Source organism: Cololabis saira, chromosome 12 (assembly GCF_033807715.1).
Source record: "Cololabis saira isolate AMF1-May2022 chromosome 12, fColSai1.1, whole genome shotgun sequence".
NCBI lineage: Eukaryota > Metazoa > Chordata > Actinopteri > Beloniformes > Belonidae > Cololabis > Cololabis saira.
Genome location: NC_084598.1, coordinates 12,056,118 through 12,080,585, shown reverse-complemented (window position 1 = coordinate 12,080,585; position 24,468 = coordinate 12,056,118). Strand labels below are relative to the sequence as shown.

The window sequence follows — 24,468 nt, the reverse complement described above, 5'->3', positions numbered from 1 at the left end:
TTACTTGGTTCAGAGTATCTGGTTCAACATACTTGGAACATGTCTTTGTTACTGCAATACTTTTACCCATTTTATTTAAATATTGATCAATATGTTCTGACCATGAAAGTTTGTTATCCAATACTATTTCCAAGTAACTTGATCTTGTTAACTTGCTCAATTTGTGTTCCATCAACTGACAGCTGTAGTTGAGGATTATTTACTAATGCATGTCTGGAACCAAATATCATGCTTTTTGTTTTAGAGATATTTAACACCAATTTATTTTTATGCACCCAGTCAACCACTTTCTCAAGTTCGATGTTCAAGATATCAGATAGCTCAATATTTATTAGACGTGTCCCCGCTCATATACACCTGATTTAAATGAATGACTCATGCCAACCTGTTACAGGACGGTTAAGCAGTAAAACAATAAAACAAAACAAGGAAGACTACTAAATAGCAGTAAAACCACATTCATTGATGAAATGACAAGGAAAGGGGGGATGGAAGTTTTACAGGGGGGATGATTTTGACCATTTTTATTTCAGGGGGGTATGCCATCCCCCCTCATCCCCCCTCATCCCCCCTCAACTCGAGTACTGCCTACTACTACTACTACTACTACTACCCTCCTACTACTACTACTACTACTACTACCCTACTAGGCTACTACTACTGCTACTAGATAAGATAAGATAAGATGAGATAAACCTTTATTTCTCCCTCAATGGGGAAACTCATTCTCATGCTCATTTTTACCCCTCAGGGGAGGGGTAAAAATAAAGTAAAAAAAATATATAATTACCAGATATAAACAGTATAGTACATTGCAATGGAAATAGAGGTAGTGCGAGAGAAAAAAACAGTGCAAAAAAGCAGGTAAAATATGTGTGAGGTAGACAGACAGATATTGCACATATGGTATACTACTACTACTACCCTACTACTTCTACTACTACTACTACTGTCATTTAGCAGACACTTTTATCCGAAGCCACTTACATGTGAGAGAACAATACAAGCAGGAAATCACATAGGAGGGTCTAGCCTGAAGAAGACTGAACTATATGAAAGTCCAGAAACAATTCAGCAGGGATCTTGCTGGGTTTTCCTTTTTTTTGTAATATTTTATGTTTATTTGTATATTTTATTCTTTGTACATTTTTATGTATTGATCTTCAGCCATCTGCTGATAACGGTAGTGGTTCTCCACAGAGCTCCTACAAGGCTCCATATTCATTGAACAGAAATGTTCTTTAATCTACTTAATGTACCTCTGCTTTGAGGGGATTTTTTTTTTTTTAAAGGTGAGCAATCTGAAGAGGTGGACAGCTTTTTTATTTATCTCTCAAATGTTCTGTATGTCCCACATTTTGGATAAAGGAAGCATATGAAACCGTCACAAGATGCAGAACTTCCTGAGGTTTTCATAAAAAATGAGCAAAAAAAACCTTAACACCCCGTAGCATTCTCTTCTGCAGGGTGCGGTTACCCTGCACAGCAGAGATAATCATGGCTACATAGATAATCCTTACAGCATGTTAGTGATGCATTACTGAGATGGCAAACGGTACTAAGCCTGAAAGCTCACAATACCACACACTACATTAAAAGATACTTAATCTTTTTGTTCTCATTTCCTGATTTGTCAAAAATGACAGCTAGTACAGGTTGTGGCCTGCTTGTGAGCTCCAGTGAGATGAAGCAAGTACCCCAAAGGGTGTGATGAACGCCCACTTCCTTCACCTGCAGTTTTGATTAAAGACCGGCAATACGTAGTGTTGAGTTTTGCATAAAAATTGCACACTTGTTAAAAGAGAAAAAACAAAAATTTAGCTGAATAGTTGCAGACGAGTCAAAAATAGGATCATACTTCCTTCTCTGCCAGTCAGTTGGTCTTTGCAGCGGTAGATAATTCAGTTAAAAACTGATGAATGTTTCAGGTTAGACTTGTGTGACGAGAGGCCTGATTAAAATCAAATCTTTCTGCTTAGAGTTTGGCACCAGAAAGCTCTATTGTGTAAATGAGGCTGAAGGACGGACATTACTCAGCAGCTATGTGGAGCAAAAACAGTCCGTTGATATTTTAATCCACAAAACTCTGCTTCACTTTATTTTTAGCCTGCATTTGCTAGTTTTATTTTAAAAAGTGATGACATAAGACACAAGTACATATAATTTATCCTTTTAAATAATCAAATATGACCCAGCAGTTCCCTTTCAAAGCTGTAATAAGGCATTTTCAGTACAATAACATCAGTAATAGCTTGGTGTTCATGTACTAAGACAATAAGGCCTCATGGAAAAATACCTTTTTTTGTTGAGACTTGATACTGCTGGAGACAAAACAAGTGCCACAACATACCCACAAGTTCATTTGGTTGATCTGATATCCTTCTGCAGATGCACTACATTGGATATTCAACAGCAGTTTAATTATTTCACTCTTAGATACAGTAATTAGTCTGGTTCCTCTGAACTTGACTGAACTTGACAGAACATTAAGTGAGAGTGCTGGAAGAGCAACCTTTTGATTTTTTAGGCTTGCTGAATTCATTAATTGATGAGAATTTGACATAAAATGCAAAGCAGACAATCATTTCAAGAAATTCAACTTGTTCATGTAAAAGTAACAGATATTGAAACGCCACCTGTAATGGTAAATCAAAGAGCTAAAATCTCCTCTGAGGTACATCAACAGCACAATTTGACATTTTGGGTGAAAATAAAGATGAGAAGCTGGAGAGTTCTGATCTGTGATGTCACAGTACCCTGCGAATATGATTGGCTCGCTGAATTACACATTTTAAGACGTAACAAGGTTGCAAGGTTGTGTTATGTTTGAGTTTTTAAATAAAAAATCCCTTTAGGTGCCCAAATGTGACTCTAAATGATGGAAAATGTTGTTTTATTTCCATAATACATGTATATCCTCCTCCAGGATGAAAAGTAACAAAGTTTACACAGATGTATTAGACTAAAAAGTTTCCAACACCGATTTCTTCAAGGTAATGTTTTACACGTGTGTTTAGCGCAGGACTTGGACAAGTAAGTGGGAGGAGACGTAAGACAAACCAACAGGCCTGTGAAAGTCGGTGTGGGGGATTCGTCTAAGCCTTCTCTGAGGACAGCGTGTCCAGCACGCTGCTAAGGATTGAGAGGAATCCCTCCACGGCTTCAGCATCTCTGGGCTGCTGCTTTAGAGTCACTTTTATTTCTTCTTTCCCATCTTGTGTCCTTTCTAGTTCTTCAACCTTTGCCTCCACTTCCTCCTTTGCATCCACGTCTTCCTCAGTGGTGCCTTCCTGTGCTCCCAGTTTCTGATGTGCCTCTCCGGTGTACAGCAGCTCCCCGAGGATAAGTGTGGTGTTGGGTGTGCTTGCAGCGCGCGTGTGCTGGGTGTGCGTGTACAGGAAGACCCTCCAGGGGAGCGTGTGCGGCGGCGTGAAGGCCAGCGTCTGGATGTTGACCAGCTGCATGGCAGCCTGCAGGCTTTGAGGGGAGCGGTGAGGTACGACCCGGCAGCGGATGCACTCTTCTATCCACACACAATCCTCTCCCTCTTCAGTTGCTTCAGTGCCTTTTTGCAACAAAACAAACAGCAAGGTCACAACAAAAACTTTTACAGTGTTGCACATGGACAGTCGCTCACTGACCTCACAGGCAGGCTTTATGGGAGGGCACTAACGTAACTTTCACAGATTTCTATCACAGGTATCACAAAACAAAAACGATATATTTGACACTAAGATTATCAATAAGATAAGTAAGATTTGCAGAGAGAGGTTGTTGGTTTTTTTTTTTTTAAATACTTTCTTGGAGCTAAAGTTTTACAAAGAAAAGGTTTCACATTAGAAAAAACAAGTCTAACAAGCAACCCATGATGAACAAGACAACCCATCTGACATTGTGCCGTAACACAAAACCTACAATCACCACATAATTCAAAAGCTTGTAGAACAACCAGCAACAGTACCATCTTGAAGTTTGTTGCATGACGTCATCAGTCTCTCTCAATGCTGTGGAGGAATTTTGGCTTGTCTTCTTTACAATGTTGATTCACATCATTAGCTCAGCTCTCTTTAGAGAACCGCACCATTTAAAGAAGAATAAAGGCATTTCTGTCATCTTTATTCTCCCTTGGTTTCTGACTTTTGACACTGTCTCATTTTCTCTTCTGTCATTACTTTTCTTGACTCCCTTAATCGCCTCTAACAGGATATCCAGTGTAGCTCAGAGCGAGCTTCATCGTAGCTGATGTGTAAACACTGTACTGATTCGCAGTTGTTCCAGGAAATCGCCATGACCCAAATGTTTGTGCTAACATGCAGTATTTGGTTTTCATTAGATGTGGTGTTGGGCATTTTGGCCTTGTGTGTCTATTTCTGGAGTTCTGTTGTTTTTTTCAAATGCAACCCTGCAAACTTTAGCTGTGTTTCGTTTTTTTGTTGTTTTTTTTTTTTTTTTTTAGTATTTATGATGATTCAACACACCCTGATAGACGTTGCAGACTCGTGCAGACTTTGGTGACAAACTGATGACGACCATTAATTACAATCAGGTGTGTTGAAACCGGGAAACGTCTAAAACATGCAGGGCAGCGTCGCTCAAGGACCAGGGTTGGGAACTACATAATCCAGTTGTCATATATGTAAATACAGTGCAGTAAAAATGCAACATCTAGCTTTGTAAAGTGGTATAAATAGCATATGTATACTTAAGTATAATACTTGAGTATATATATGCCGATATTTTGTAGAAAGAAGAGATTTAACACAATCAGTGGTTCTGGCAGGCCTGCACACTCCTGTCAGTTACAATTCTGACCCAGTGAAGGGAAAGCTGCAACCAACATCCTTTTACTTTATTACCTTGTTCAGAATGCAAAGTGTGTCGCTGCAGCCACAGCCGCTCAAACTCCTCTGGGCTGACACTCGGGGAGAGGGACAAATTAAGGGGAGCCACATTGCTGGAGGCCAGGCCTTCACGGGAGGAGCCTGAGTGTTGAGCCCCACCATCTGAGGATGGAGAAGATGTAGGAAGACAACAGAAAGATAGTGAGAATGCTGTGAATGGGAGAGAGGAGAGAGGAAACTGATTTTTTTATTTTTTTTTGAAACCTTCTCCAGTAAATTCAACCTGCCACTTGAGAAAATACCACAAGGTAAATAGGATGCACTCAAGTTCAACTTGAAATGTCATGGCAAAGGCTTTGAATCATCATACTGCATGTCTAGGAAAGGTGCACTGCCCACAGCCAAGTGACGCAGGATTTCATCATCCAAAATACCCAGCTCCGGTTAACGTCAGATTTTTGGCCAGAGCAGCAGACTTCATTGGTTCTGCAGATGTCATTCATTGCAGACTGTTCACATACTCCATTAAAAAAAGGACATTTTGTTCTAACTGAGAAACCGCAGGTGAGAGTGAGAAAAAGCAGAAATAGCTGTCTAAAAGTAAGCGAGTGAGTGAAATCTTTAATTATCTCAGTGTCAGTTATGCAGAAGTTTGAGAGAGTAAAAACAAACAGTGCAGCATGACAACATGCACTGAAAAATGTGATTCAATCAGAGCATGCACTTGGTGCTTTCATGTTTATAGTCATTGTACCAGTTCTTTGTTTTTGCTTGCATGAGAAGGTCAGAACATATGGGGCATGTCTTGGCCAGCTCTGTACAGCAAGACACCGACCTTAGTCTTAAACCGTATGAACTGACACTTCCGAGACGCCATATTTTCCTTTTTTTTTTGGAAAGGCCTTTTCTTTGGTAGAATTTTAACATGTGATACTTAAAAAAAAGATTTAGATTAATACTAAGTACTCAGACTCTACATAAAATATAACCCATTAGAGGTGTGTGGTGATTCATTTCTCTGCAGACATTTCCGATTGCTTGTATTTCCTTTATTTTGCTTTAATTTGCTGTGTTCAGAACATGTTTTATAGCAAAAAAAATAATGCAATTTTAACATACTCGGAACCCCTGTTGTTACCTGTCAAACAATGCTTACGCGCACTGACCACTGTCTGTAATTAGACTGTAATTAAAAATGGATCCGACCCCTTCTTTAAATGGTAAAAAAATCAAAGGACGAATAACTAATAAACTTCCATCGATTATCGCCCATATGTTACACCGAGCAATCTGAAAGAGAAGTAGAGATTGCAAGAGTGTGAGCTAACTGAAAAGGTCTCACCTAGAACTGTCAAGTAACTTTATTGAGATCCTCAAAATGCTGTACATTACTCACCAGGAAGAACCGACTCAATGTGGCCACAGTCCAGTGTGTCGCAGAAGTCAACGTTTGGCTCCAGTTTTGAGGCCACGTGTTCAGGGCTTTCTCTGCTGGACGAGTCTGTGTTTAAAGTGCCCTGTCTCAAAGGCTCTAGAGTGTTAAAACTAGATGCCCACTGACTGATGGGCTCTGCAGGGCGGCCAATCAAAACGCCCAGAGAAGGATCTGACCTCCGACCTTGGAGGACCTTCCGCGTCTCTTCTATGCCACAATGCAGCAGGCGGTAGTAGAGAAGGGCCTGGTCACGCACGCACATGTCTGTTTCCTCCTCTAGAAAAGACAGAGTGTTAACATTCATCTCTTAATCCATACGTCTCTTTTCTGTACACACACACACACACACACACACACACCTATACAGTAGTGTAGCAGTCTTCCCAGCATGTCTTGTGTCTCAGCAGGTCGGCACAGAAACAGTCTCATGGTGGCCGTCAGCAGTTCTGCCTTTACTCCCACAGAAGCCTCACTCCTCACGCCGTCGATGAACACTTCCAACGTGTATGGGGCACTGGAGATTCGCTCCCCGTAGATGCCCAGCAGCCATAGCAAGGCCTGCCTGCCCTAATGGAAGACGAGGAGAATTAGTGGACCATGTAGGTGCCTGAGGACTGGAAACTGTGGCTTATTATGGGCATTGCCAGTTGTGGTAGGGCCATATTGCAATTGTGAAAAATGGCCCGAAGGCAAAGTGGTAGCAAGCAAAAGTCACAAAAAACCTGCTTACCGTGGCAACGCTAGCGGCTATCAGCTAGTTGGCGAAAAAAAAAGGCATAGAATTCTGTACCTTTTTGCTCGGCCATATTTTATGTAGAGACATCATTCAAACGTTTAAAGACTTGGGCGGTATTAAAGGACCATACAACCTCAGTCATGTTGCCTTCAGGAAACGTAGGTTTCAGAAGTTATCAGTAGAAGTATGATTCAACACTGTATATACACCATATTCACGTGATTGGCAGTGGAAAAAACGGATACTAGTGACACATTTCTGTTTAAAAAGCTGTTTTAGACCGTACTTGGTAGTATGGGGAAGTGGGAAATGTCAAACTTTAAAGTGTGGCTATTGAACTGTACAGTCTGGCATAGTTTATTGCTTTTATACTGCGATTGGTGCCAAGTACGGTCTAAAACAGCTTTTTAAACAGAAATGTGTCACTAATATCAGCTTTTTAAAAATTATTATGTTATAAAACTGGAAATCTATGGGAAAATACAAATACTGGAGTACAGCGGGAAGGAGGGATAAAATACGGTCGTTTCCGGGCCAAAACGGGAGACCTGACAGGTATGAAACTGGGCTATGTACTCTGTGCATGCAACACAATTTTACCCAAAAGGAAAAAGAAAGGAAGACAAAAATGAAAGCATTCAGGACACATTGCCAGGCAACAATATAAATATATTCAATATACAAACAAACAACGTTCAATATAAACAATATACTATATTATTTTGGTGTGCTGTAATATATGAACCAAAAAAGCTCCAGAATAACAAGCCAAAAACAGGCATATTGCAACCTTTTGCAGGGAGTCCTACATATTGATTCCCCTCGTCTACAAGCATGTTGACACAAGGAAAGCCGTCCAACTGAATGGTCTAGTTGAGCCATAATAATAGCTTAAAGCAGCACAATGTAACTTTTTCACCTTAATACAATATTTCCAGAGTCATTGTCCAGAGTCATCTCCAGTTCATGCAGAAAGAGCCAATCCAGTTAATATTGAAACTTCCTCCTCTGTCAGATTACGGGAATTCCCCCCTTAATAAAATGGACTGTTGCCTAATGTAATCATCTTTCTCTTGAATTCTTGTCTCTCAATGAGACAAGAACAAGCACTGCCCCCACACTTGGCCTAACATACATGCCTCAAGTCTCTGAACGCTGAATACTATCACTAGTCTCATACTCTAGTCCTCGGGGGCTGCTCTCCCTGCAAGTTTCACCAGACAACCTCTGTCCTCACCCATGGCTAACATACAATATGTCCACTGAAGGTGCGTGAAGTCTCAGAACTGCTGAGAGAAAATGGCACAGATCTACCCACTTAACTGATCTCATTGGCTGTCAATCATATCACCTGACATCTATTCCTCACATTCAGAAGGTTCAAAAGGCTGGTTGTCTTTTCTTTCAAAAAAAAGGTAAGGCCCACCAGGAGAAAACGCCTCGAGTCAATCAGTGACCTTTCATCTTCGCATCCCAGCGCACTTTCTAAGCAAACGGCTAAAACAGTCCAGCCACATGCCCTCCGTCTTTCCTGGTCAATAGTGTATTTTTTTCCATCACTCATTCCTCTCCTCCTTAATGTGAGGTATCAAAGCTTCTACAGTAGCATGCAGCTTATCCTCTTACATGAAGTGACCCAGCCATCTTCAGGTCATTTCTTTTACCTTACCTTTTTACAAACATCTATGCATGTAATAAATCCTGTTTTTGGGCCTCTGGCATATTTCTCACAGTTAGTTTGACTATTTCTATTCCTTTCCAAGGTTATCAAAAGGATAGTTTTCACACGGCTCTAAGATTTACTCTCAGACTCTACAACCCAAAACAGTCTGCTCTATTAAAGCTCTCCTGCCTGTGCCTCAAGGCACCAAAAGCTACATCAAAATATCCTACTTAATCTTTCTGAAGCTTTTTAGACAGTAAACCACAGCCCTGTTTCTCTCTAAGATGGGAACTGTGCTTAGGTAGAAACATCTGAACTTTGTTGACTGTGTAGCGTATCAGGATCAACAGGATTGCAGGACATTCTTTGGTTGCTCTGTCACATATGAAATCGCATAAGAAAGCTATTGCCAAAACAAAGAGTCCAGCGTTTGTTTTCATAAGTAGACACAGTAGCGTTTATGAAGGAAACAAAATATGAATTTGTTTCACATGAAAAAATAATCATTGTTAACAATGAACAGTATCAGTAGAGAGAGCAGCCTGTCCAGTCGCTAATTTGAAAAACTGTATCATCTGCAAAAGCTAATTTTATTATACTAAAATGTGCATAGACTTTTAAGTGAAAGACTGAAAGGAGCAAACATTTGCAAGCAAATAAATAACATCACAACTGCACAGACGTTTAAGGACGGTGCAACTGTGGGCTGCTGTTATTCATTGTTTTGATGGTGGACCTTTCAGGTGGGTGCAACCTGTCGATAAAGCTATTTCAACCCTGTTAAACAGAACCTTTTGATTATCAATTAAATGCTTTTAGTCTTTTGAGCTTTATCCCCTCACTGAATGTGTGGAAACAGGGACAAACTGTGGTATTCCTGAAGCTGTGCAGAATCATGTCTGTAATGTAGCGCTGCCTGAGGACCTGGGTCCTCGTGTACAAAGAACTGCACAGTTCTTATACTGAAAGATGTTGTAAATCGTAATATATCTAATAAATGTATTTATATATATATATATATATATATATATATATATATATATATATATATATATATATATCTATATGATATTGATATGATTAAATAGAGCAACAGAAAATGCTCTATTGCCTCTCCTCGATTTCAATTTGCATCTGAGAACTGTGAATAGCAGCTGATTGGTTGATAGCTCCAGGACCATGAAGGTATATAAGGTAATAAAGAGTACTAAATTGCGTGTGCACTGAAAAAGTTTGCACGTGCTGTTGTTGTGTGTTTTGCGGGTGATCAACTAAGATTGCGTGCGCAATTGATAACAGGTGCAAACCTCAGTATTTAAATGAGGTTTTGCGCGTCTTACGGTTTGCGGCGCAAACTTTGCGCCATGGAGAGTCTGGATGGAAAGCAGGATAAAGTCGCAAGCGCAAAATGAAATTTGACGAGTTCGAGTTAGAGATATTAGTGGAAGAGGCAAATTGTTGTGCCGTATTCAGCACCCCTGCCGTGAAAAGCACCCCCTCGTATATTCAATGATAAGTAGACCAAGAAAAGAACAACACACTGACACTTCAATATATTTATATATACACACTCACACAAACACATACTTAGGAGTTTATATTATATATATTTACAAATATTATGGAAGACAACACAGTAAGCAGGCTATTAATTAATGACATCAATAACCATTTACCCGATTTTTGTTATGTGTGACTGTGATTGTGGGAAAGTATGAATATTGTGGAATCCATGAGCGCATTTAAACATGAATCATTAACACAAAACTGGACGCTAAACAGAACGTGACACGGAATGAGAATATCATTTTTGTCAGACGAGGGGGTGCTTTTCACGGCAGGGGTGCTGAATACGGCACAACACCGGGGTATGACAACTGCAGAACAGAAACACTTTTTTCTCCATGAAAACACGTGATTTATTTATTATCACAAATAAAAAAATGAATGTGCCTCCTGTGGCAACCTTTTGCTGAATAATACTCGATTTAACATTCAAATAAAATATTTCTCCTTTTGCATGTGGAGATTAGCACCTTCCTTTCGAACGTATTAAATACAGACGCAATCACAATCCACGCAAAAACTTTCAGGCTTGGTAAATCTCATTGCGGGTGGTAAATGGACATATTTGCATCTTTCCCTCCCAGTATTTAGCAATTTCTGGCGGGTACGCCCCATATTGATTATTCATCAGGGCAAAAGTACTAAATGAATAGCGTGTGCTGTTTTGCTCATTTGAGAGGCGCAGTCCTCTTTGCACGCTGTTAGTAGATCAGCTGGCACATTGGTTTGCGGGTGCTGTCAAGTTTGCACACGTTTTTACGCACGCAAACCTTTAGTAAATCAGGCCCTTAATGTACAAACGCACCAAAAGTTTCTGGTGTATGAATCACTTCGGGTGTCAATCAAAATTGCCTGAACGACTGAAAAAATATTGCTTTCAAATCCCTTTTCATTTCAGGAAAGATAGGGGAACACATTTTGTGGTATAAAAGCGGGTTTCAGGACTTTTTAGTTGGGGTCTGTCAAATGACAGAATTTGCATGGTCGCAAATGCGCACAAATATACACAAATCTATACAAATCTATGCAAAGTTGATTTTGGTACATGCCAGCATGCGCTTGGAACATGGCGTATTCAACAATTTCATGTATACACACTGGGAAACTTTTAATCATGTCATCAACCGTACAATCTTGTCCGGTTACTCAGTTAAGGAAGTTAAATAATCAGTCAGAAGTTGTACTTCCCTGATTTTATTATCAAGTATCAAAACCTTCACAACATGAGCTCGGGGTCTGAATGGACGGTTGAGCCAGGACTGGCCTGGACTGCATTTTAGTATCTGCTTTCTAACCTGGCACTCTTGCAGTGTCTCCTCACAACCATCCAGGGCAAAACACACTGTCTCGCTAGACTGAGGACACACCCAGACCAGGTCACGCATCGTCTGCACCACCGCTGGGAAGGAAGAGAGAGACATTTGTTTAGAGGGAAAACCTGTGTCAGGGGCTTGCTGGCAGCTATATCCGTGTGAATCTGAGGAAAGGCTTTTACCAGAAGTGATGTGATCTTGTTTGAGGCCAAGCAGCCCAGTAAGGATCTCCAGACATCGGTCACTGTAGCTTCTGCCGATGCAACCTGCATGTGATCCAGACAGCAGCAGACAGGAAATGAGTTATGTGCTCTGGCCACGGAGAAGATGAGCGACTGCAATAACCTGAGAGCTTCCTTAACTTCCTCAGATGAGCTTTGAGTCTGAGTGACTTTCTATTAGGCTTGTTTTTTTTTTCTTCTCTTTTTAAATAAACAAGATACACACTTTTCTCTTCTATTTTAACAAACAGGATATCCTGTTCTCCACACATTGTCCTTGTCGTCTGGTTACTTTTGAACAAATGTTATGCATTATTTATTTTATAACATTACATCCTATTTGGAGAAAGAGATCCAATGTTATGAATAATTAATGGGTACAAGCATTGTTTTGGAATAAAATGAACCTTTCTTTTAATATGAGGAAAATATGCTTTTGTAGCAGTGCCACCCACTGTATCTGTTTTTGCACATCCCTTTTTTTTGCATCAGTTAGTTAGGTCTTTTATTTGATTTGTCCATAAGTAGTTAGTGGGTAGTTAGGCTTGGCTTTGTTCTGATTATTTCGTTTACTTGGCACAACCATTTGTCCCTTCCCCCACAGGTAAAAGCAGCTAAAATCCTCTTCAAGACTTTAATATCATTTAATCATCCTATGCAGTATTAATGAAAAAAACAATTTATTGGCAAATGACAGCAGCAGTGCGGTTTGCGTGTTTACCTATAGCTGAGATAGCAGCCTGGGCCGTCTCAGTGTTGACATCAGTGCAGTATCCCTTCAGCTCGTCCAGTAACATTACAACATTGTCATCATTCACAAGCTCCACCAGCACCTGCAAACACAACAGTTCGGGTTTTGGTCAAAACCCAAGGTTGCTGCTGCTACAACCAGGACGTGTAGGTGTGAATGAATAAGCTGAGGTGTTTTAAGTGGGGAACTCAAACATGGTTGTAAAAAAAAAAAGAAATCTGTATGAGTATCAGATGCCAAGGTGCTTGTCTGTTGGAGTGACATCAGGAAGTCCAGACGCAGAGAAGCCCAAAAAGGATCATTTCTGGAGCTATACACGGCTATACACTTTGATTGGACAATCGGGGACAATTTACACCCAACTGTAACTTGCAAGCAAACACAAAGCAACAGAAATGCAAGGACAGAACGTGTCTAACTTATAAAACCATCTCAGAAACGGGGCTGCCTCACTGCACGAGTCACAACAGGCTCCACTTAGTTTAGGTTGCGTGCCATTGTTGGTCCTTTAGCTACGCTGAAAATTTCAGACGTCAAAGTGGATAAAGGTTGGCTTTGTTTTGGTGTGGACCCACAGCTTTCCTGAACAAATGGGGGGAAAAAAAGCTCAGCTTTAAGCCGATAAAGACCATTTCTACCTAAATGTAACACAATTCCAACACCGAATGGTTAAGTGAGCACAATGGGGGTGTGTGTGGTGTGCCCTAGAAAACCGGCAGTCGGACCAGCTACTACATGCTACAAACAAAAGCCTGCAATGGTGTGGAAGCTACAACTCCACAGGTAACCGCCACCTCCACCTGATAAAATATTACACTTTTAGAGTGCACATCTTTTGTGATTAAAGCCGTGAAAACAAACACACTAGAAATCCATAATAAAACATCTTTCTACTGAACGTACCAGGACTTATTTTATGTTTTGTGTAACAAGGAGCTTTTTAAAAAGAGGAATATTTTAGAGGTACTTTCCAAATTAACCATTGTGGCACATTTAGGCGTACGTGTGCGGCTCAGGATTTTCTGGTATTTACATCTAAAGCTCGTTTTACTTCACGTTTTACTTTATGTCACTTCATATAAATAGATGTCACTTCATATAACAATTCCTTTAAAAATAAAGAACACAGACAGGATCTGTGTTGTTCACCCAGTGCTGCTTCAACCTTTATCTTTGTGATCAAGTCAGTTGTAGTCCGGTTCCCGGTATAAGAGCATTTTTAACCAAATTAGTATCCGACCTACATGAATCATGAATAATCTCTGAGCGCAACACACTGTGAGCCTTTCGGAGGACTGTAAACAAGCCAGCCTGCATTAGTTGATTACCTCAACTCCTGCACAGCGTGACGTGAAACCGCTGCAGATAGATATCTACATCCAACACCCTCTACCTGATGCACATCTCATGTCGATAATGAGGGTGAAATGGATCTAGAATACGACAGATGTGGTTCATGAGTGACATGGAATTTTGGATTGTTCTGAAAAGGAGATGAGCCAGATGTTATGGCTCATTTTACGTTCAGTCTCTCAGCTATTGTGAGAATATTTTTATGAACACAAGCAGCCAAAGACAGTACCCTCCTCTGCACGGCTTAGACGCTCCCCTGGAGTCAGCGTAAACAGCTCAAAGAGCGGATGTCTGTTTCTTGTGTGACTTTTAGCATGACTGAACTGAGCTGCAACATACTGGGAACAATACTTACTGGCATTGGAAAGCCTTATAACCCAACAGGAAGAGGAGTAATATTCTGGGAAGAGGAGTGGTTGAGTTTCTTGATCAATCAGCAGCATCACATGACCATTCAAACGAGTAGATCGATGATGGAATTAATCTGGAAGGAACAGCCAACAACTCAAAAGCTTTCTGGGTGGTAACCTGTCCGTCCCTTCAAATGAAAGCAGCTGGGGGTGGACCCCCTGTATCCAGGGTAAAATCTGTTTATTCCTTTTTGTTTGTCTGTAATATTCTGTGAAGGTCAAAGAGACTTATTCCCCACAGATTTGTTCATCTGTATCTTTCTCACCCAAGCTGAATGGACCCCCTTGAGACACATCTCCTTGTCTGTGTCAACCTCTGATGACGTCAGAACACTCCATGGGCTCTAAGCTCAAATAAATATACAAAATGGTGAGGATTGGCTTTCCAGTCTCTTATTTTCATTTTAACCCGATCTGACAGTATAGTTTAAGTTCCACAACATCCTGCTTCCACTCTCCGAACCAGAAGTCATCCATGTAGAAAAAATTAAGCTGAAGTTTTGAGTTCAAGCCGAACATAAGTTATTTTTCAAAAACGTCATCCTCAAAACTAAAAATGACTTCAAAACATTGCTTAATAGGACGAAGTCGAGCTTCTTGTGATGAGCTTGGAATCATAAATGTCAGTTCAAATTTTAACCATGTCGCCACTGCCTCTAATTTGGATCTACTGTAGAAAAATAGTCTATATAATTATTTTCCTCATCAATATGTAAAATAACTATTCATGCAAATTCACACCAGGGGGTCACAGCTATAACAAATCCAGACAAATATGAAACTGACCAATCAACAACAAAAACAAAAAATGTATTTAATTTATACCAAGTCAGGCAGCAGAAGGTACACGTGGATTTTTATCACCTATATTTATTTACCCCGTGATCCTGAAAAGGATAAAGCGGGTATAGATAATGGATGGATGGATGGATGGATATTTATTTACTTGTGTTTATATAAAACTATTATTAGGTGACATTAACTAATATTAGCTAATATAAGTGCAATTGATTTTCCACATAGAAGAGTGCAATACAGTTAAAAAAAGGAGAAAAATAAAACCACACTCAGACATCACCTGCATCTTCCTTTGCTTGATGTAGTCGGGCTCAGCATAGCCACAGAAGAAGCGTTTGTAGTGCGCCCCCATCAGGCCAGGCACAGAACGCAAAAGCAACTGCAAAGGGACAAAAACTACACAGTCATACTGAAAATAATGCCTTTACGCAGCAGGTTGCACTGCCTCAACTTAGCTGAGGTTTGGCCTGTAAAAGGGTTAAACCCCTACATTATGTAAGGAAGTCAGAGGACCTCTTACAGCCTGCTGTGCTGACATTCAGGTCTGTAGTTTAACCTGCAGATGATGGTTAGCTTGATCTCTGTTTCATTTGAAGCATTTATTATATATTGAAATCAAAAACACCTCCAATTTTGTCTTAAAAAGTTTTCTAGATCTTTTTTTTTTGAAAGCATTGTTAATTAATTGAATAATTTGAGGTATCTTCTATCCATTTGTTAGAATTTTTATAATTTTTTGTTTACAACTTTTTTTTTCTTTTTTGATTATTGGGGTGATACAGACGTACAAATATGAGACATCTGGCATAATAGGGTGAACAGGAGTCTAGTTTCTTGGCCACAATCACACACACAAATGTTTAGGTCATGTTTTGTGACACAGAAGAACTCTTATAATGTAAAATAATCTATTGGATATTTATTCAGAAGTCAAGGCCACACTGAAACAGTTTCATTGTGAAAAGTCCATCCCTGAGATACTAAAACTAACGTTACAGTAGAAGCTGACTACTTTTAGGAATATCAAATGACTAGAATACAGTGTTGACTCTTAAACACCCTCTGCCTCATACTTTTGCACTGACCTGTATGTGGCAGAGGGCCGTAAACCTCATCTCTCTCGAGCCGCTACCGCAGGCAGCCAGCAGGGGCCCGCATACCCGTTCAAGGGCCGCCAGACTGACCGCAGGCAGGCCAGAGCACAGGATCAGGAAAAGGCTGAGGGTGGCGGCCATGACTGGAGGGTGAGCGCTGACCAGGGAGGCGTCCAACAGGGACAGGATGTCGAAGAGCTCCTCCTCCGACTGGGGCCGGTAGCGCTGAAGAACCCTCAGCACCTCACACTGACCCCAAATGTCACACTCCTTCAGTCTGGAAGAAAAGCAGGACCATTTTTATCATTGAGTTCTTTAAAATTGCATTAGCAATCAACACATTGAAGATGAGCAAAGTTCAGGATAATGTCACCACTGTATCAACATTTTACAGCGTTCAACCAGATCCTATCTTTCATCATTTCAAATATGTAGAACATCAACTTAGATGTCACAATGATATTTCATCATCTTTCATCACCAGATCACCACACCCCTGGTTTCGGGCAAACTTGAAGATCTGCAGTTCAGTTTCCCACCAAACTGAAAAAGAACTGGCTCCGGGCCAAAAAAAACATTTCCAAGGTAGCACCGACTTTTTGCTGGGCTAGAGGAAAGAACGGCTTACATAAGCAGAGGGAGCGGAGCTGTTAAGACCAACTGCAATAGCAAGACGGCGAGACTCTTGAGCATCTTTGAGTGGGTATGTGGACCCCTGCTGGCGGCCCGCCGTGGTCAAGAGCTGACATTTTACTGCCTTCGTCACATACAGGTGACTTGGAGGCAGAGGATGTTTGGTTAACCATTATTTTTAACACTGGAGAAGAATTCATTTGATATTCTTAAAAAAATATCCAGCTTTTACTGTAAGGTTAGTTTCAGCATCTCCCAACACACTTCCTGACACTGTTTGCTCTAAAATGCCTTTTATCCCTGATAACATCTTTTCTTATACATTAAGTACTTCCATCAAAGAATGACAACCTGAAGGTCCGTCCTCAGCGTTTTCCTGCAGGATGGTTGTTCTTTTCTTTACAAGTAGTGCTTTTTGAGTTTTTGTTTTTTAAAGCGGCCTATTAAGCAACGGACTAAAATCTTACATTATAAACAGTATCACGAAACTAATCTCTCAGACTTGATTGACCCAAAAGTGGCCCAGATGTATTTACATACTGCCACATATCTGCTGCTCCATGAGATGAGGGATTTAATATCAGTAGAAAACGAGTGTCATATTTCTGCTTCACTGTGGCAGTCCGTGTTTCTGTTGTTATTCAATAGCTTTGGAGATTGTTTTTTTTTTTTTTTTTTAAATAGTATCATTATTCAGGTCTGATTTATGTGGCTTTATTTCTGAATGTTTGTTGCTCACCACAATTAAGTTATTTGACTCAGCACCATAAATCTTGACCAAGAAATGGTCACTGCAACACCAAAAATGTATGAATCCACAACTGAAAACAGTCCCAAATGTTTGCACTTTTTTCTTGTTTGTTTTTGTTTGCATAAAATCAGTAGACGTTTGGGAAGATGAAAATGTCGAATGAGGTTGGTACCATGGGGAGGGTAGGAAAAAATAAATAAATAAAAAAATGTTATACACATACACACACACATATATATATATATATATATATATATATATATATATATATATATATATATATATATATATATATATATATATATATATACATATATATATATATATATATATATATATATATATATATATATATATATATATACACACATATACAGTGGGTATGGAAAGTATTATGAAATGTTTCCCTCTTTGTTTCATTGCAGCCAAATATATATATACAGTATATTATGTGTTGATGCTCTGTTGTGCATCAACACATGCAAAAAGTCATCTCCTATCCTCCCATCTGGCTCTCCCCGCCTGTGATGGCTGTCTAACGACGGGAAGTAATTTGGCTATGCTGATTTGATAGACTGGGCATGGATGAATGACTGACTCACACAGAAACGGGCTCAGTCCTGCACATTAAGACGATTGTTATTTCAGTGAGTAACTTAAACCCAGTTTCTAGTATTTTTCCCTTCCATCAACCAAGGTCATCTTTAAGACATCAAAAATGTCACGCATGTGTGTCGCGTTAACAGATTTGAAGCGCTGTTGATGTTGACTCAGTCGTAGCTTAGCACCCACCTGTTGAGGAGGTGATGGGTGATGGGTTTGTTAATAACGACTCCCCCTTCCTGTTTTAGGATCTCTTCCAGGGCTCGGAGGCAGTTAACCATCACTACTGGATCTGGGTCCCTCAGCAAGTTGTACAGCTCGTTCACCACAGCAGCATCTGGGAAGGAAAGGTAAACAGGAAATATGTGCGCCTGACATGGACGTAAAGTCACAGTTCACTCAACACAATAAATACATTCAGGCACGTAAGCAGTGTTTTCAGCTGTTGGTAGGGGAGTTGTGAAAATAATTTGTCTCCTCTAGAAACAGAAAAACAAGACATAACAGCCTTTTATTCACTTCTTGGTTCTTCCGTCACATGCCACTTACCAGACATCTCTCATAGATGGGAAAAAAAATCGGAATAATGGATATATATAGGATGATTGGCAAGCAGCTATACACCTCATCAGGTCTACATCTACCTGTAACCGGGTGAGAGAAGCTCAGTACAAAGCACTTCACAGGCTGCATATTACTCCTCTTATTTTAAACAAAATTGATCACTCCATTTCTCCTCTGTGTACCAAGTGCAACTTAGAAAGGGGGACGTATTATCAATATCTTTGGGAATGTAAACTTATTTCCAAATATTGGACACTTATTTCAAAAGTGGTCAGTGGGGTATTTCAAACTAAAATTAAGAAATACCCTGGGGTTTTCCTCCTAGGCAAAATTCTAGAGAGTTACATCTCACCGCATTACTTAAGCTCCTTGATAAACACCTACTAGTTGCTCGCAAGTACATACTGCCAAACTACACCATAAGTCTTCCAACTCGTCTCACCCTTTGGTACAGGGAAGTCTTTAATATAATCTATCATGAAAGATTACAAGCTGTTGTAAAGGGTAGGGACGAATCATTTTTAAAAGTTTGAACACCCTTCTTAGATTATATACCTGCAGATCTGAAAAATCTAAGAAGGGCAGGCAGTTTTCCAAATTGAAAAAGACTTCCCCTTGCAACCCTGTATAATAGTTTTTTTTAATGTATTTCTATTAACCATGCGTCATTATGATTGTATTGTCTGGCTTTTTTTAGTATGTAACTCTGGTATGGGCTATCTGATGGGTCGGGGTATCTGTATTTTGTATGTCTAAAAACAATAAAATGTGTTTAAAAAAACAGCTCCTAAATAAAGTACTTGTTGACTATTTTTGTAGAATTATTTAATAATGGGATTTGATGGAGTTTATAAAATATTCACAGAAAAACTGAACAATGGCACCACATGCAGGCTGCTCAATAATAGCGCATTAACTACAGACACTAACTCTAAATTTCTCCACCATTGTAGTATATCTATCTGGATACTAGCTCCCCCAAAAAACCCATCATTGACTGATTCAAACACAAATGTTAACTTTACTTTTGTTTTGCTTGAAAACCAGCCAGTCACTTCTTTGTATTTGCTGCAGATGACACGACTCTGAAGACTGGTGTTAAGGATACGGTTATGGGGATGGACTTATGGTATTGGTGCAAGAGAAATGCAAAACAAAACAAAAACTTTGTGACATGAAGCAAAACTGGGCAGACAAATTTGTTGGAATCCTAAAAGCTCTTTGAAAGAATGATTCAGCTAGATGGCAATGCCCATTTCTATTTTTTGTGCAGTTTAACATGAAGGAGGACCTTAACTTTGTGATTGTTTTTTCTGTTTTTTTGCACAAATGTATCCCAACAACAAAAAGAAAATAAACACCCAGGGCCACCCTCCTTTTCTCGTGTCAAAACCCACCTATGTCAGAACTGGGTTGCAGATTGTGCAGTTTGGCCCAGCCAAGCACAGCAACACGTCGTACAGAAGCAGCTCTGTCTCGAAGTCCTGCAGTCAGAGGCTGCTCCACGTACTCCACCAGGCTGGGCAACCTAACACAAACAAAGGGTAAAAAAAAATATCTTGGGCAGATGTGACGCCTTTCACTAGCCACGCATGCGTTGCAGCTCACCGGAGGTTGGTCATGTTCCTCAGGGCCAGGCTGCGGACCATGGGGTTTGGATCCTGGCAGTCTTTCCTCAGGGTGTTGATGACCAGCAGGGAAAGCTCTGGGTTTAAAGTGGCATACGAACACAGGAAGATGTAGACCAGCTTCTTCTGGACTACATCTACCGTGGCACACGCTTTCACCATCTCACTGAACAGACCCGACACATTCACACCTTGAGACATTGCCCTAGACATTGAGAAGGAGGATGGGGAGTGACAAGAAAAGCAATCCATGAGTTTCATTTAGGATGTCAATTACAAAATAATGTGTGGAATGTGACTTATTTGAATCACTGAGCCTCAGGGAAAAGGTTGGGGGTTCCTGTTACTAAAGGAGCACTCCCAAAGAAATATTTTTTGTTTCTTTAGTTAAGAGATCATTTCAAAATGACAAAATTCTACAGGACACAGTAGGGGTAAAAACTGAAATGGCATAGATTTGAAACAAATGCAAACTTTGTACATGATCAAATTTACCCCAAGAACAGACTGTGTCATAAAGTGTCTATGGAAGTTGCATTTTGTTACTGGACCAATAAATAAAACAACCTTTAAACATATTTAATATTTTTTAGCAGGTGATGAACGGCAGCCCAGGGATACTTTGACCTTGCTTACTTTTTTGCCTTACGTATTGCCACAATTACATAGTATTCACAACTCATAGAGGTGCACAAGAACAACCGCAGGTTCTTTTTTCACCACTGTTTCCAGGGTGTAAAAGAGCCATAATTTTGTTGAACAATGTTTTCCCTCCTCTCTCAGCAACGATGATTTTATTAACTATTTTACTGACAAAATTGCATCAATCAGAGAAAGGGTTAGCTTGTCTTCTTCTACAGATGCGGTCTCAGTCTGCTGGTTTACTCACAGTTCCCAGAGTGTCCTAGTACAGAATGAGAGAGAGTAAACCAATAAAAGAAAGAATATAAGGTATTTGATTTAATGACAAGGATAGTGGATAGTTTTGATGATAGACAAAGAGCCGAGGAAGTGTACAAATTCATTCAAACTGAACTCCAGCATTAATATATGCCATTGTTCGATTGCTCTACCCATCAACATGACCTCCATGAAGAACACTTCTCCTACCCTGTGGAACCAGCTACCAATCTGGATACGAAACACTGACTCTTTCATGGCTTTTAGGTCTAAACGTAAGACCTTCCTTATTAAAAGAGTTTCAATATTTATCTTTTGAATAGCTTTACTAAACTTGCTATTTAATAATATACTTGTATGTATTTTATAATTGCTTTAAACTGTATTTACTTTTATTTGTAGTTTGTTGTTGCTTCATGCTTTGTTTAAATCTGTCAAGCACTTTGAGTTGCACTTGTGTTTCAAAGATGCTAAAGACTTGAATTGAACTTGAATTGAACCCCTGCCTTTCACCTGTAATGAGCTGGGATAGGCTCCATCAGATCCCCATTACCCTGTAGGATTAAGCAGGTATAGAAAATGGATGGATGGATGGATAAATGAACTTGAACTAAATTGAACCTTCCATTCATTTTTCTATCCATTCCTCTTTTAATCTCACAAAGCTTCTCTCAGAAATACAATTCAATACAAATGAGATCAATTTGCCATCTGCTGAGCTGGCACCAAGATGGGATTGATTCTAGCAAGGAGATAGGACTTTTGAAATAAAGTATTTTTAATTGAGAGAAAAAAATCTGGGGTGTTGCAAGTTCTGGATGCTGTAGATCAGGGGTGTGGACTCCAGTCCTCGAGGGCCGGTGTCCCTGCAGGTTTTAGATGTTTCCCTGCTTCATTGCACCATGATACAAGTGACTGTGTCATCAACAGAACTATCCAGACTTTGATGACAAGCTGGTGACAATGATTAATTAGAATCAGGTGTGTTAAAGCAGTGAAACATCTAAAACATGCAGGACACCGGCCCTTCTGGGATTCAGTTTGACACCTGTGCAATAGTGTAACATTCAGAGAGGTTGAGGAAGGGCTCCATATTAGAGTTTCTAGCCCTGCACATGCATCTTCCGTGAAGGTGCACCTGTTGTGCAGAAAACAGCAACAGTGTTATCAGCGTTATTGCATCCGTGCGTGTCTGAAAGCACCTGATGACTTTGAGGACGGTGCTCCTGTACCGCAGGGGGTCAGACTGGATGTTGGGGTTGGAGAGGGCCCTCCTCAGTTCCCTGACCGTCTCCTCGCCCCCCAGATACGGCATTGTGACCGAACACAGACGAGCTTTAAAGGGAGAAGATGCCAGTAACCAGTCTCTTCTGCTCGCACATACGCAAAAACGCAGCGGAAATTTTTCAGTATAACATCATCTACGCCTATATCACTTGCTACATATAAACACATGGATCGAATAATCTTAAATAAATTGGCAAATGGGACTTAAGGTGGAAATTGTATTTGCTCCCAAACTACATGGATGACTGGCTTGTTTACATCGTGTGCATTTCCGCACTTCTTCTTCCTCTTGTTTGAACATGCATGTTGGCGCCAGCGCCCCCTGCTGGCCGCTGCAATATTACACCCCGGGACGTTGGTGTCGCCCCTGAGCGTCCGAAGAGCGTCGCTAACGACCAGCTTTTGATCCTCAGTGGCACACGGCTAAATGCAACTACACAAACTAAACCAGTGGTCCTCTAGCTTTTTTCAGTGATGTACTCCCTGTGAAATATTTTTTCAGCCAAGTACCCCCTAACCAGCGCAAAGTACTTTTGGTTGTAAACAGTACTCGAGTTGTAAAAACAAATCAGGGGGGATGGTGGATTTTATCATAGCCTATGGGGACAGATAATTTGTGCTGATTACAAATAATATAATATATTACAAATAATAGCACTGACCAAAACACCTGCAGAAATACTGCAGGAATGACATAGCAGCAGTTAAATGCAGCCTTCTGTAAACTTTAAATATCCACTGGGCTTACATCAAATACATCAAAACACAACAATAAAAAACTGTTTTCTGAACTTATCAATATGACTCTGTCCTTCACAGGATAAGTAAAATGGATCACTGCAAAAACTCAAAATCTTAACAAGAATATTTGTCTTATTTCTAGTTAAAATGTCTCATTTTAGTAAAAAAATCTCATTACACTTTAAACAAGACTCATCACTGGAAAAAACAACAATTTTCACCTGTTTAGAGTAGATTTTCACTTAAAATAAGTACAAAAATCTGCCAGTGGAACAAGATTTTTTTGCTTGTAATGAGAAGATAAATCTTGTCCCACTGGCAGATTTTTCTACTTATTTCAAGTGAAAATTTACTTGAAACAGGTAAAAATAGTCAAATAAGTTATTTTTCTGGTGTAATTTGTCTGGTGATGACTCTAAATGTTGAAATAGCAGTAAAACCACATTCATTGATAAAATAACATAAGGGATGGAAAGGAGGGATGACGATGATGATGATTTTGACTGTTTTTTTATTTCAGGGGGGATGCCATCCCCCCTCATCCCCCCTCATCTCGAGTACTGGTTGTAAAAAAAGACCTAAAACAGAGCACTGTGCCATCAGTAACTGATTTATTAAACATAAAAATATTGCTGCTATGCTTCAACCACGACTCCATCGTTGGTCCAAGTGATTGACAGGTGAAGCCAGGTGGCATTTGACAGGTTAGGTGGAACCATCCTGGTGTGGGGATACTCTGCGGTTCTAGGATAATAAGTTGAATATCCTACTCCTGAAGATAAAATTCATTTTATGAATTTAGACTTATATTTTCCTCAATTATTTATGAAATATTTATTCTTAAAGGACTTTTGCATGGATGCTACTTTTTAAATATATGTATATTTTAATATCTCACGTACCCCCAGGGATACGCGTACCCCCATTTGAGAACCACTGGACTAAACAATGAAAATGGCAACAGAGAAGGCGCAATAAACATGTCAAAGAGAATCAAAGTGCTGACTTGAAATTGAATTGTCACACTAATTCAGATAATGGGCATCACAGTTCTTCCTGACATTTATAAAACGTGAAACTCAATGATATTGACATATCTGGGCCTAATTCATACCACTTTTGGCACTAAATCCATTTAATGCCCTGGCAAACGTGACGAGGTCCTTATCCATTCTTAATA

The 24,468-nt window shown here is 39.9% G+C and overlaps 1 protein-coding gene across 2 annotated transcripts; it reads right to left on the bottom strand.

The window, feature by feature from the left end:
* Positions 1-1,724: 1,724 nt before the first annotated feature.
* ap4b1 (adaptor related protein complex 4 subunit beta 1) lies at positions 1,725-22,835 on the bottom strand. Of its 2 annotated transcripts, none has more exons than XM_061735553.1 (13): positions 22,463-22,835; positions 20,341-20,565; positions 20,130-20,260; positions 18,358-18,505; positions 16,173-16,458; positions 15,368-15,466; positions 12,497-12,608; positions 11,737-11,820; positions 11,537-11,640; positions 6,636-6,843; positions 6,238-6,552; positions 4,857-5,003; positions 1,725-3,565 (listed from the first exon to the last, which is right to left on the bottom strand). In XM_061735553.1, the coding sequence occupies exons 1-13, from the start codon at positions 22,573-22,575 to the stop codon at positions 3,096-3,098; spliced, it is 2,442 nt and encodes an 813-aa protein (XP_061591537.1). In that variant the 5' UTR covers positions 22,576-22,835; the 3' UTR covers positions 1,725-3,095. The 2 variants fall into 2 exon arrangements, with proteins under 2 accessions (XP_061591537.1, XP_061591536.1); XM_061735552.1 differs by having other exon boundaries at positions 1,726-3,565; positions 4,857-5,009.
* Between the last annotated feature and the right edge of the window lie 1,633 nt (positions 22,836-24,468).